Below are 12,897 nucleotides of genomic sequence, written 5' to 3'. Positions count from 1 at the left end.
GGTTCCACTCCCTCCTGGCTTGTAGAGTTTCTGCTGAAATATCTGATGATAATCTAATGGGTTTTTTTCTTTAGGTTACTGTCTTCTTTTGCCTGGCTTCCTTGAGGAGTCTTTCTTTGTCATTGATTTTAGACACCTTCAATACAATGTTTCTTGGAGAAGCCCTGTTGGGATTGACATAATTAGGTGTTCTATTTGCTTCTTGAATTGGAGGATTCAGTTCTGTCCACTAGTTCGGGAAGTTCTCATCAACAATTTGTTTGAATATATTCTGTGTTCCCTTCTCTCTTCTGCTTCTGGTATGCCCATTATTCTTATAATGCTCTTTCTAATAGAGTCAGAAAATTTTTGTAGAGTTCTTTCATTTCTTTTAAGTCACAAGTCTTTTTCTTCTACCATCTGTGGAATTTCCAGGTTTCTATCTTCAATGTCACTGATTGTTTCCTCAATCTGGTCAACTCTACTACCTAAGCTGGTTATTTCATTCTTAATTTCTTCTAATGAGTTCTTAATCTCCAGAAATTCCATTTGGTTCTTTTTAAAAATTTCAATCTCTTTCGTAAAATGCTCATGTTGTTCTTTGATTGCATTTTTGAGTTCATTAAAATGTCTTTGTTTTCTTGCATCTCGTTTAGTTTTTTGAGAACTGCAATCTTGAATTTTCTGTCATTTAAGTCACATATTTCCATATCTTTAAGTTCCTTTTCTTGAGATTTTCACTTTCTTTTTGAGCTGTCTTGTTGCCTAGGTTATTCATGGCAATTACTGATTTATTATTTCTCTTCCTAGACATCTACAGAAGTGGCTTCTGCAACAGGTTGATAGGAAGAGGTCTTTCTTTTGGTTTCCAGTACTTGTTGGTAGAATGTTTTATTTTCTCTCTGACTGCAGCCTTTTTTTCTCTCTCTGACACAGTAGTGCTATGTTTTATCTGCACTATTCCAGCTTATCACACAATGGGGGGATTTCCTCGGAGACGGGCTTCACCTCGTAACAGTTCGCCTGGGTCATAGGGTGCCACGTCCCCGTGGGGATGCGGAGAGCTTTTGAAGTTCCAAAGCTCTTTCTGTGCCAGATTCAGAGCCCATATGTTTCAGCAGTTCTGTTTACTCCTGCGGGAAACCACCCAGACAGGTGGGTCCAGGGGTGGGGTGAGTTGTTAGAGGTCGCCCACAGCAATGGCGGTGACCAAAACCATTGCCGGTCCTGCTTCCACAGCTCCCTCCCCTTTGCCGGAACTAGTTGGGTTGAGAATCTGTGTCTGCGGTCCACAGTTCTCAGAACAGCAAATATTCTGTTCTTTTGATATGACACTGCTACTGTTCCGCTTTTAGCACCGGGCAGGTGTGGGCCAGCGAGCTCTGGGAGGGTAGGAAGGGGGTGGCTTGTCTCAATGCCTAAGGCTTCCATTCTCTGCTTGGCAGTGAGTGCTTAAACCACCGTTTTCAGCCTTCTTCCCTCAGTCTTTTCTCCAAGGTCTCTGCCGTGAGCGTTATGTTCAGCCATGTTATATCCTGTCCCCTCAGCCCTGTGGGCCATAAGCGGAGCCCTAGCAGTTTGAGTTCATCCCTCTCTGGCTGCTGCAGTAGTTTCGGGATACAGCGAGCTCGGAGCACTGAGCTAGGTCTGCGTCCTGTGACCACGCGGCTCAGTCTCCGCACTTCTCCCTTCCCTTATCCCCCACTCGCTGGATTCTCCCACCTTTAGGTGAATTCAGTAGTGGCCCTGTTCTTCTTGCCTGTCTGCTGTTCAGGGAGTCCTTTGTGGAGTTACTGTTGTTCGATTAGTTGTAAATTCCAGGGGAGCTTTACAGAGACTCACTTCATGTCGCCATTTTGATGACGTCTTAAAAACTTATTGATTGTTTAGATATCAACAATTAATTAATTTTTACATTGAGACAGATTAATTTATAATGTTACTTATATAAATTATTGTAAAGACTAATAAAACAGGTACTGAAATATAAGAATAACAGGAAATAAAACTTGAGGTCTATACGCAACGTAATGTATTTTTATGTCCATGGGCTTGTTTTACTTGCATAGCTAGATATCCAAGTAAAGAAAATTACTTGTGATCAACAAACCAGGAGAAGGAGAAGAATGGAAAATAAGAAAGAAATCTATTTCAAGCTATTATCAATACCAATCCTTACATTGTATTTGTTTTTGTCATACTGTATATGAAAATACATTAAATGAATCACATTCTCACTATAAATTTGGAGAAATGTATCAAGTTGCCTTCACCAAAAAGCTATATGCCGTCTTCATATGTTTAAGTCCAATTTTCATAGGAAAGGTATAACCATGCCAAATTATTCATTTGGAAATAACATTTTTTTTAAAAAGGAAAATTAGCAAACAAACTTAATAGGACCTATAAGTTCGTTTAGGGGTGGAAGTTTATTTGTTTAATACATGGACATCTTCTATGCTTGCATCCACCCATTACTACTTTGTCAATACGACTTCAACATTAAGGAATGTCCAAGGCTATCTCATTTCCTCTAATTTAGAGATAATTGTGTACTACTTCAAGTACTATCAGTTTAAAAAAATATGTCAGGTGAAAATATTATATATTACAGAAAATTAAAATTTATTTCTTTAAATTCAGATTTATAAATTAAATTACATTGTTTCAATATCATTAAATTGAAACACATATGATATAAATTCAAATACACTGAAGTTTAATTCTATGTCTAATCTTAATAAACATATATAATGAGTATACTTAATATATTTTTCACATTAAAATATTTGATTAATTTCTATGTTTATTTTATAATAAAATTGGAATTATAGTTAGAAAAATGAAAAAAAGTTTAGAAAATTTCAAACTAGAAACACTTCAAAAGATTTTGTATAACTATACATTATTAACAACATTTAAAGATACATGACACAAAATATTTGTTAATACACCCTGTTGAATTGACAGCTAAATGTCTATAGCTTGGTATTATACATATGAAAGTGTTTGCAATAATAATTAAGGGAAATAATTATTTTCTTTTATAATTATATTCAAAAGTGAAATGATCACTTTTGAAAATGATACACTTTTTCCTTAAAAGTTCTGCTGTAAAAGAACTATATATTTTTCAATTTAAATTAATGTATGGTGTAAAAGAATTATCTACTTTTTACTAACATTATTCATTTACTCTGGGAAAATTGTTTAAAAATAGGACAAGCAAAGGTACTAAAAATACTATATATGAATTAGGCTTCATTCTGGTACTTTGGATACTATGGAAATGTAAGATTTTATTCATATACATTTTTACCTTTCTGTTTCAATATTTACTACATTTTCTATTATTAAAGTGTGAATTTAAATGTCAATGTAAAGTGTTTAGAAATACCTGAATTCCATGGATTACCTATTAAATATGTAGATATTTATAACAATATTCAGTATATTAGAGATCAGAAAACTTGTAAATAGATAAAGGAATAGATTACAAGCTAGGAAATGTTAGAGTGCAATCCCATTAATGAAAACCAATTTCCAAATAAAAATAATTTTATTTATTAATTTAGTAATCATATTAGTCACTTCATTAATTTTCTACATTTCTGCCTATTTCACATATGTTCCTTCTTTATGTTTTTAATCAACTTTAATGTTAGTGGGAATATTGAGAACATAGAAGGAAACATATAAAGTTGTTTTGTAAATATATGCACATTCTTGTTTTTGAAAATAACACTACCAAACTGTTTAGTCGTTAACTATTGATTTCTGATAAAGTAATTGATATAAAAATATTTTTATATTTGTATAGAAAATTTATAACTGGGAAATTATAAAGTCTATGATAAAACTGAAAGCTACAATGGCATTAAATATTTTACTTTTCACTTACTATATGCATTTTAAATTGGCATTGTGAATAGGTAAGTTGATAGATAGTCCAAAGAAATGGATTGCTCAAGACATCAGCTTAGAGAATATGAAGCCCATTTTACAAACACACACACACACCTAAACAAAAAGTATTCAAATATAGTGAAACAACATAACTTTATCTCTATCTCATTTCTAAACATCAGGAGACTCAAAATGAAATATTAAATTGAGACCAACAGGTAGAAATCAATATGTAGATTTTTCCAAGTGAAATGTGATATTCTAGGAACATGATAATTAGGGAAATCTAAAAAATATCAATATAATTTTAAATAATGTCAATGTCTATGAAATTGACATGTTTTATGCTTTACAATGGTCTTAGATGTTGTCACTTGAAATAAAATAACATTTAAGACAGTTTTCACCTTTTCATTTTTGATATTAATGTACCTATTTACTGATTTGAGGTTATATATACAGTTAAATTTTTGAAAGAGTATTTCTGTTACTTTAACATTTTTAGATATATGCAGATAGAGCTATTAGAAAATGTCAACTGAGAAATAAAACAAGTAGAATTTGAATCTTCTCCTTGTTCTTTTCCCCTTTTGTCATGTCATACTGCAACTTGATGTGTTGAATACAGGTTTGTAGTCAGAAAAAAATAAAAATATATTCTATAAATCAGTTCAACACATGAAAAAATATGCATACAATCTCCTATTGTAGATAAGCATTGTAAGATAGTCAACGCTATATCATCATCATCACATATTTGTTTTTCAAAATTAACTGCCCATGTGTCTATTTAGGTCCTGGTTCTATGAGTCTATTAGCATGTGGCTAGTGTACCACAGCTGTTCAGTATTGCCATTGATCTCTGGTCCCTGTTAGGCTCATAACCTATATTTAGTAGTCTGCTTCATTTCATGGTTCTATGAATTAGATAGGCTGAAGGTTCTATGAAGTTTGATCTGGATATAACTTCATACTTAAGAAATAAAATTTAATGAGCATGTATTAAATACTTGTGATGTACAAAATACACTGTACTTCCATTTGTAGATGAATAAAACAATCTCAAGCAAACTATAACTATTGTGAGCAATGTCAAGCACACATCACTTCAATACAAGACAGTGTGAGCAGACTTAAGAAAGTGATATTGGTGTTAAAAAGTGAACAGGTTTGTTGTGGAAGGAGTAGTGGTACTCAGTGGCCAGCGAAGACTGGAAGTCAGGAAAATCTTCATGGATAATATGACCTATGAAAAAATTTCAAATTCTGTGTATAGTTTTGAAGCGTAGAGACGAAGAGAAGGCTTTCTAGCAAGAAAAAACATTAAAGGTGAATGATGCCATTCAGCTGAAAATTAGGTGGTCATGATTGGAGAACAGAAAATGGTCTTGTAAATGATTAATTAAAATCAGAGTATTTTCCTTTTAGATTTAAAGTGGAGAAGATTAAAATTAGAAAGTATATATTTTGATGAGTGGCAGGAAATAGCCTAGACAGATCAAATTGTAGAAAAATTAAAGTGTTTTTCAGAGCTGTATTACTATTCATTTAATCACAATGGCTAATTATTAAATGTATTTGAGAAGGAAGTCAAGACTCACAGAACTGTATTTTTATGCTAATTTGAATTCAATAATTAGACCTCTAGGCCAGTGGTCATGTATCTGTGTGAAATCTAGATCCTAAAATTCCACAGAATCTCACCTGTATTCGTTCCACTTCCAGAAAGGTTGCTGTTTGGAAGGCTCTTTCCCACTGGGCGAGGTCACAATCTAACTCCACAGAGAAGTAGAGATCTTCTCCAGACTCGGACTGCACAGTGAAGCAGTGTTTCCGCCGGTCTAGCAGGTCACTGTCCTGTGATACACAGGCTGGCATACATCAATTCATATTGCTAACATGGTCAAACCTTGAATCAATGTTGACTAATGCACAGTGGAGATGCCACAGTTATGAAGATTTCTCTATTATTTTTATTATGTAATCTTCATTAAAAATGGTCATGGCAGTTAAATGCCAGCCCTCAAAGTCCATTACTAACATGTTTCTTTCCTGTATTGACACTGAAGTATGTCCATAAAATCGAAGTTTGGATTTCTGGTGTCAACTCTTATTAGCAATGTAACTACCAAACAATTTAATACATGAGATTCAGGTTCTTACCGTACAAAGGGATAACACACAATCTCCTTTTTTCCCCTACAGAGCTGTCAAGATGATAAAATTAAATAGAGTGAGTTTGGCCCCAATAGAAATAATAACCTCCAGAATACTTTTTGCTAATTGTAAAGTATTATTTAATAATGGTAATAAAATAATAGCTAAACATATCTGCAACAATATCTTTCTACACTTCTCTCGTTTATGATTTCTCCTTTCAGAAATATCCTCTAGTTTTTTTAGATTTATTCCAAGTCTCCTGTACATTTTCTGCAGACTAATAATGAAATGCTGTCCTTCCTAGGATAAGTTTGAAATTTATAAAGCAATAGTACATAGAAACAACATATTACAAATATGTTTGATAGTAATGTCTATATTTTTTCTAAGGTATTCAGAGATCAATGGGCCTAACCAAAGTGTATTACTATTTTTAAAACAACAACTAAAATGAACCATATGCTTATAATAATTATTGAACATATAGACATTACCAGTCATAAATTTTCTACTGTCTCAAAACATATAAAACTAAAGGCAGAAAAAGCTGCATAAAAAATCATTGTGTAATTTATTCCCATGGCAAGTTTCTGCATATATCTGTATGGTTTCTTTTCTCCTTTGTACTATGTCACCCAATATTCACTAATATGACAAGTTACTTGTTTCCCACTGTGGACAGAAAGGGGACCACAGACTAAACCCAACAAGCTCAGGGGAGGCCAGCATGGCAGGTCCTACAAACTCAGAGACTGAAATTAACCACATAGATTGTTCTGAGCATAAAAAGTCTTAACTAAAAGCAGTCACGGCTGATATTCCATCCTTGGCATATAGCTTCCTTGAAAAAGTCAATCTTTATTTACCTTAAGTGAACCTATCTATTGTCTTTTTGCATCTAAGATAACATACCCTTGGAATGTCAGAGTGATGCCTTCTTCCAGACCCCTCAAGGCACAACACACCACACCAAAGCAAAAGATCACAGAACCCCTCATGTTTATTTTGTTCCCCAATACCATTTTTATGTGCTGTAAATGTTAACTATTACCTATCATGTACTCAACAATGTAAAAGCAGTATTTGTCTCTTCATTTTACTTTTTATTCAATCCCAGAGATTTCCACACTTTGCTTTCTACTACCACTCCATCTAGCACAAATGGATTTCATGTTACTTTCCTTACGTCTCCTCCTTTGATTCTAATGTATAAAATAAGCTGCAAAAGTGCACTTCTCTGGAGAATTTTCTTTTCTTTTTTTTTAATTAAAATTTATTGAGGTGACAATTGTTAGGAAAGTTACATAGATTCCCGGTGTACAATTCTGTGTTACATCATCTGTAAATCCCATTGTGTGTTCACCATCCAGAGTCAGGCATCCTTCCATCAACATATATTTGATCCTCTTTATCTTTATCTACCACCCCCTTCCCCTCATACCCTCTGGTAACCACTAAACTATTGTCTGTGTCTATGCGTTTTTGTTTCTCATTTGTTTGTCTTATTCTTTTGTTGTTTTTGGTTTATGAACCACATATCAGTGAAATCATATGGTTTTCTGCTTTTTCTGTCTGACTTACTTCCCTTAGCATTATACTCTCAAGATCCATCCATGTTGTCACAAATGGTCCTATTTCATCTTTTCTTACTTCTGAATAGTATTCCATTGTGTATATATACCACAAATTCTTGAGGCCGGATCAAAATGGCGGCGTGAGGTGAGCCTCTTTAAAGCTCTCCTGTAATTTACAACTAATCAGACAACAATAACTCCACAAAGGACTCCTTGCACAGCAGACAGGCAAGACGAAGAGGTCCACTGCTGAATTAATCCCAGGTGGCCGAATCACGCGAGCGGGGGAGGAGGGAAAGGAGAAGTGCAGGGACGGAGCTGCGCGGGCTCAGGACGCAGACCTAGCTCAGTGCTCCGAGCTCGCTGCATACCAGAACTACCGCAGCTGCGGGAGAGGGAAGGACTCGGACTGCTAGGGCTCCGCTTACGGCCCACAGGGCTGAGGGGGCAGCATATAACACGGCTGAACCCAACGCTCCCGGCAGACACCTCGGAGCAAAGACTGAGGGAAGAAGGCTGAAAACTGTGGTTTAAGCCCTCACTGCCGAGCAGAGAATGGAAGCCTTAGGCACTGAGACTAGCCGCCCCTCCATACCCTCCCAGAGCTCGCACCACCCCCACCTGCCTGGTGCTAGTAGCGATAAACTAGCAGTCAGATCAAAAGTACAGGATTCTTGCTGTTCTGAGAACTGTGGACCGCAGAAACAGATTCGCAGCCCAACTAGTTCCGGCAAAGGGGAGGGAGCTATGGAAGCAGGACCGGCTGTGGTGGTGGTCGCCGCCATTGCTCTGGGCCATCTCTCACAACTCACCCTGCCCCTGGTCCCACCTATCTGGGCGGATCCCTGCAGGAGTAAACAGAACTGCTGAAACAGACGGGCTCTGAATCAGGTGCTGAAAGCTTTGGAACTTCAAAAGCTCTCCGCACCCCCACAGGGACGTGGTGCCCTATGACCCAGGTGAACTGTTAACAGAGGAGAGACCCATCTCCCAGGGAATCCCCCATTGTGTGAGAAGCTGGAAAAGTGCAGAGAAAATATAGCACTACTGTGTCAGAGAGAAAAAAAAGGCTGCAGTCAGAGAGAAAATAAAACATTCTTCCAACAAGTATTGGAAAACAAAAGAAAGACCTCTTCCTATCAACCTATTGCAGAAGACACTCCTGTTGATGTCTAGGAAGAGAAATAATAAATCAGTAATTGCCATGAATAACCAAGGCAACAAGACAGCTCAGAGAGAAAGTGAAAAGTCTCCAGAAAAGGAACTTAAAGATATGGAAATATGTGACTTAAATGATAGAGAATTCAAGATTGCAGTTCTGAAAAACCTCAAAGAGATGCAAGAAAACACAGAAAGGGAATTTAATGAACTCAGAAACGCAATCAAAGAACAACATGAGCATTTCACGAAAGAGATTGAAATTTTAAAAAAGAATCAAATGGAATTTCTGGAGATTAAGAACTCAATAGAAGAAATTAAGAATGAAATTCTATTCGTAATTTCTTGAGGAACCTCCACACTGCCTTCCATAGAGGCTGCACTAGTCTGCATTCCCACTAATAGTGTATGAGGGTCCTATTTCTCCACAGCCTCTCCTACTCTTGTTATTATTTGTCTTGTTGATGATAGCCTTTCTAACCAGGTTAAGGTGATGTCTCATTGTGGTTCTTGTTTGCATTTCTCTGATGATTAGTGATGTTGAGCATTCTTTCATATGTCTATTTGCCATTTGTATATCCTCTTTGCAGAAATGTGTCTTCAGGTCCTCTGCCCATTTTTCAATTGGGTTGTTTGTTTTTTTGTCGTTGAGTTGCATGAGTTCCAAGTGTATTTTGGATATTAGCCCCTTATCAGAGGCTATCTTTGCAAAAATCTTCTCCCATTCAGTTGGTTGCCTCTTTATTTTTTCAATGGTTTCTTTCGCTGTGCAGAAGCTTTCAAGTTTCATATAGTCCCATTTGTTTCTTTGTGCTTTTACTTCCATTGCCTTTGGAGTCAAATTCATAAAATGCTCTTTGAACACAAAGTCCATAAGTTTAGTACCTATGTTTTCTTCTATGCAGTTTATCATTACAGGTATTATGCTTAAGTCTTTGATCTATTTTGAATTGTTTTTGGTACATGGTGACAGATCGCAGTCCAGTTTCACTCTTTTGCTCATGGTGTTCCAATTCTCCTAGGACCGTTTATTGAAGAGGTTGTCTTTTCTCCATTGTGTGTTTTTGGCTTCTTTGTCAAAAATTATCTGTCCATATTTATGTGGTTTTATTTCTGAGTTCTCAATTATATTCCATTGGTCTACGTGTCTGTTTTTCTGACAATGCCATGCTGTTTTGATTATTGTAGCCCTGTAGTACAAGCTAAAGTCAGGGAGTGTGATACCTCCAGCATTGTTCTTTTTTATTAAGATTGCTTTGGCTATTTGGGGTCTTTTGTGATTCCAAACAAATCTGAGGTTTTTTTTTTTTTTTTCTTTCTGTTTCTTTAAAAAATGCCATTGGGATTTTGATAGGGATTGCATTGAATCTGTATCTTGCTTTGGGTAATATGGCGATTATAACTATGTTGATTTTTCCAATCCATGAGTACAAAATGTCTTTCCATTTTTGTGTGTCTTCTTTAATTTCTTTTAAAATTGTCTTGTAGTTTTCAGCATATAAGTCTTTCACATGTTAGGTTAAGTTTATTCCTAGGTATTTTATTCTTTTGCTGCAACAGCAAAAGGATATTTTCTTTTAATTTCTTTTTCTGAGATTTCATTGTTAATATATAGGAATGCAATGGACTTTTGTATGTTGATTTTATAACCAGCAACTTCACTGTATTCGATGATTCTTTCTAATAACTTTATGGTGGAGTCTTTAGTGTTTTCTATATACAGCATAATGTCTCTGCAAAGAGTGACAATTTAACTTCTTCATTCCCAATTTGGATGCCTTTGATTTCTTTCTCTTGCCTGATTGCTCTAGCGAGGACTTCCATGTTGAAAAGCAGAGATGATAGGGGACAGCCCTGTCGTGGTCCTGAACGTAGAACAAAGTGCTTCAGGTTTACAACATTAATTATGAGATTAGCTGAGGGTTTGTCATATATGGCCTTTACTATGTTAAGGTATTTTCCTTCTATACCCATTTTATTATGGGTTTTAATCATAAATGGATGTTGTATCTTGTCAAATGCTTTTTCTGCATCAATTGATATAATCATATGATTTTTGTCCTTTATTTTGTTTATGTGATGTATCACATTGATGGATTTGCAGATGTTGAAACATCCTTGTGCCCCTGGGATGAACCCCACTTGGTCGTGATGAATAATCTTTTTAAAGCATTCTTGCATTCCATTTGCTAGAATTTGCTTTCTGATTTTTGTATCTGTATTCATCAGAGATATTGGTCTGTAGTTGTCTTTTTTTGTGTTGTTCTTACCAGGTTTTGGTATCAGGGTAATGTTGGTCTTATAAAATGAGTTAGGGAGTACTGACTCTTCTTCAATTTTTTGGAAGAGTTTGAGCAGAATTGGTATAAGATTCTCTTTGAAGGTTTGGTGGAATTCACTAGTGAAAACATCTGGTTCCGGACTTTTGTTTTGGGAAGGTTTCATATTTCTGATTCAGTCTCGTTACTGATGATGTGTTTGTTTAGATTTTCCAATATTTCATGGTTCAGCTGAGAAAGGCTATATGTTTCTAAGAACTTGTCTATTTCTTCTAGGTTATTGAATTTGGTGGCACATAGTCCTTCATAGTGTTCTTGGATGATCCTTTGTACTTCTGTGGCATCTGTGATAACTTCCCTTTCTAATTTCTTTTTTTGATTATTAGTGTCTTCTCTCTTTTTATCGTAATGAGCCTAGCTAAGTCTTTGTCAATTTTGTTAATCCTGTCAATGAACCAGCTCTTTTTCACATTAATTTTTTCTATTGTCTTATTGTTCTCTATTTCATTTTGTTCTGCTCTGATTTTTGTTAATGCCTTTCTTCTGCTGACCTTGGGTTTCACTTGTTCTCTTTTTCTGGTTATTTAAGGTGTAACATGAGGTTATTTATTTGGGATTTTTCTTGTTTCTTGCGATAGACCTGTAATGATATAAATTTCCCTCTTAAAAATGCTTTCGCTGCATCCCAAAAATTTTGGTAGGATGTATTTTCATTGTCATTTGTTTCTATGTATCTTTTGATTTCTCCTCTAATTTCTTCTTTGACCCGGTTGTTCTTCAAAAGTATGTTGTTTAATCGCCATGTATTTGTGTTGTTTCCTGCTTTTCTTTTGCAGTTGATATCCAATTTCAAAGCCTTGTGATCAGAGAATATGCTTGGTATGATTTCAATCTTCTTAAATTTGCTGAGGCTGATTTTATATCCCAATATATGGTCTGTCCTTGAGAATGTTCCATGTACAGTAGAAAAATTATGTGCAGTCTGATGTTTTAGGATGAAGTACTCTATATATGTCAATTATGTCCACTTCATCTAACTTGTCATTTAGTGCTGCTCTTTCATTATTTATTTTCTGTTTGGGTGATCTATCCATAGCTGTCAATGATGTATTTAAATCCTCTGGTATAATTGTGTTTTGGTCAATTTCTCCCTTTAGTTCTGTTAGTAGTTGCTTGGTATATTTTGGTGCTCCCTGATTGGGGGCATAAATATTGATGACTGTTATGTCTTCTTGTTGTATAGTCCCCTTTACCATTATGAAATGTCCATCTTTGTGTCTTTTTTTCCTTTTTCATCCTGATGTTTGTTTCATCTGACATCAGTATAGCTACACCTGATTTTCTCTGGATACCATTTGCTTGGAGTGTCAATTTCCAACCTTTCTCTTTGAGTCTATGCTTGTCCTTGTAGCTGAGATGCGTCTCTTGGAGACAGAATTTTGTTGGGTTTAGTTTTCTGATCCAATCTGCTACTTTGTCCCTTTTTATTGGTGAGTTCATTCCATTTACCTTTAGGGTGATTATTGATATATGAAGATTTCCTATCATTCTGTCTTTAATTTTCATGTAAGACTGTGTCTCCATTGTTTCTTTGCCTTTTTGTTGTCGTCTATTTTTTCTGTGTGGTGGTGTTCTACCATGTTTCCCTTTGTTTCTTCTTTTATTACAGTATATATTTCAGTTCTAGATTTTTTTTAGTTATTACCCTTAAGTTTATGTAAAAGAAAGTTTAATATTTAGTGTATTCAATTTTCTTCAGCAAGTTTACTTTTCCCAATTCCATATCTGATTCAGGCCTTTACTCTCCCCCTTTTTATGTTTTGTTTGCCACAAATTTTCCC

The 12,897-nt window shown here is 35.4% G+C and overlaps 1 protein-coding gene across 7 annotated transcripts in view; it reads right to left on the bottom strand.

Annotated features, from left to right (window-relative positions):
* SNTG1 (syntrophin gamma 1) overlaps window positions 1-12,897 on the bottom strand; it is an 894,682-nt gene that overhangs the window by 86,777 nt on the left and 795,008 nt on the right. For all 7 annotated transcript variants that reach the window (XM_081070081.1, XM_081070082.1, XM_081070080.1 and 4 more), the window contains one exon: window positions 5,590-5,742. In XM_081070081.1, the coding sequence (XP_080926207.1) occupies window positions 5,590-5,742 (153 nt within the window). The remainder of the gene's footprint in view (window positions 1-5,589; window positions 5,743-12,897) is intronic.

The sequence above is a fragment of the Rhinolophus hipposideros genome (assembly GCF_964194185.1).
Source record: "Rhinolophus hipposideros genome assembly, chromosome: 13".
Taxonomy (NCBI): domain Eukaryota; kingdom Metazoa; phylum Chordata; class Mammalia; order Chiroptera; family Rhinolophidae; genus Rhinolophus; species Rhinolophus hipposideros.
Note: the sequence above shows the minus strand (reverse complement) of the source record. Positions and strands in the feature narration are given on the sequence as shown.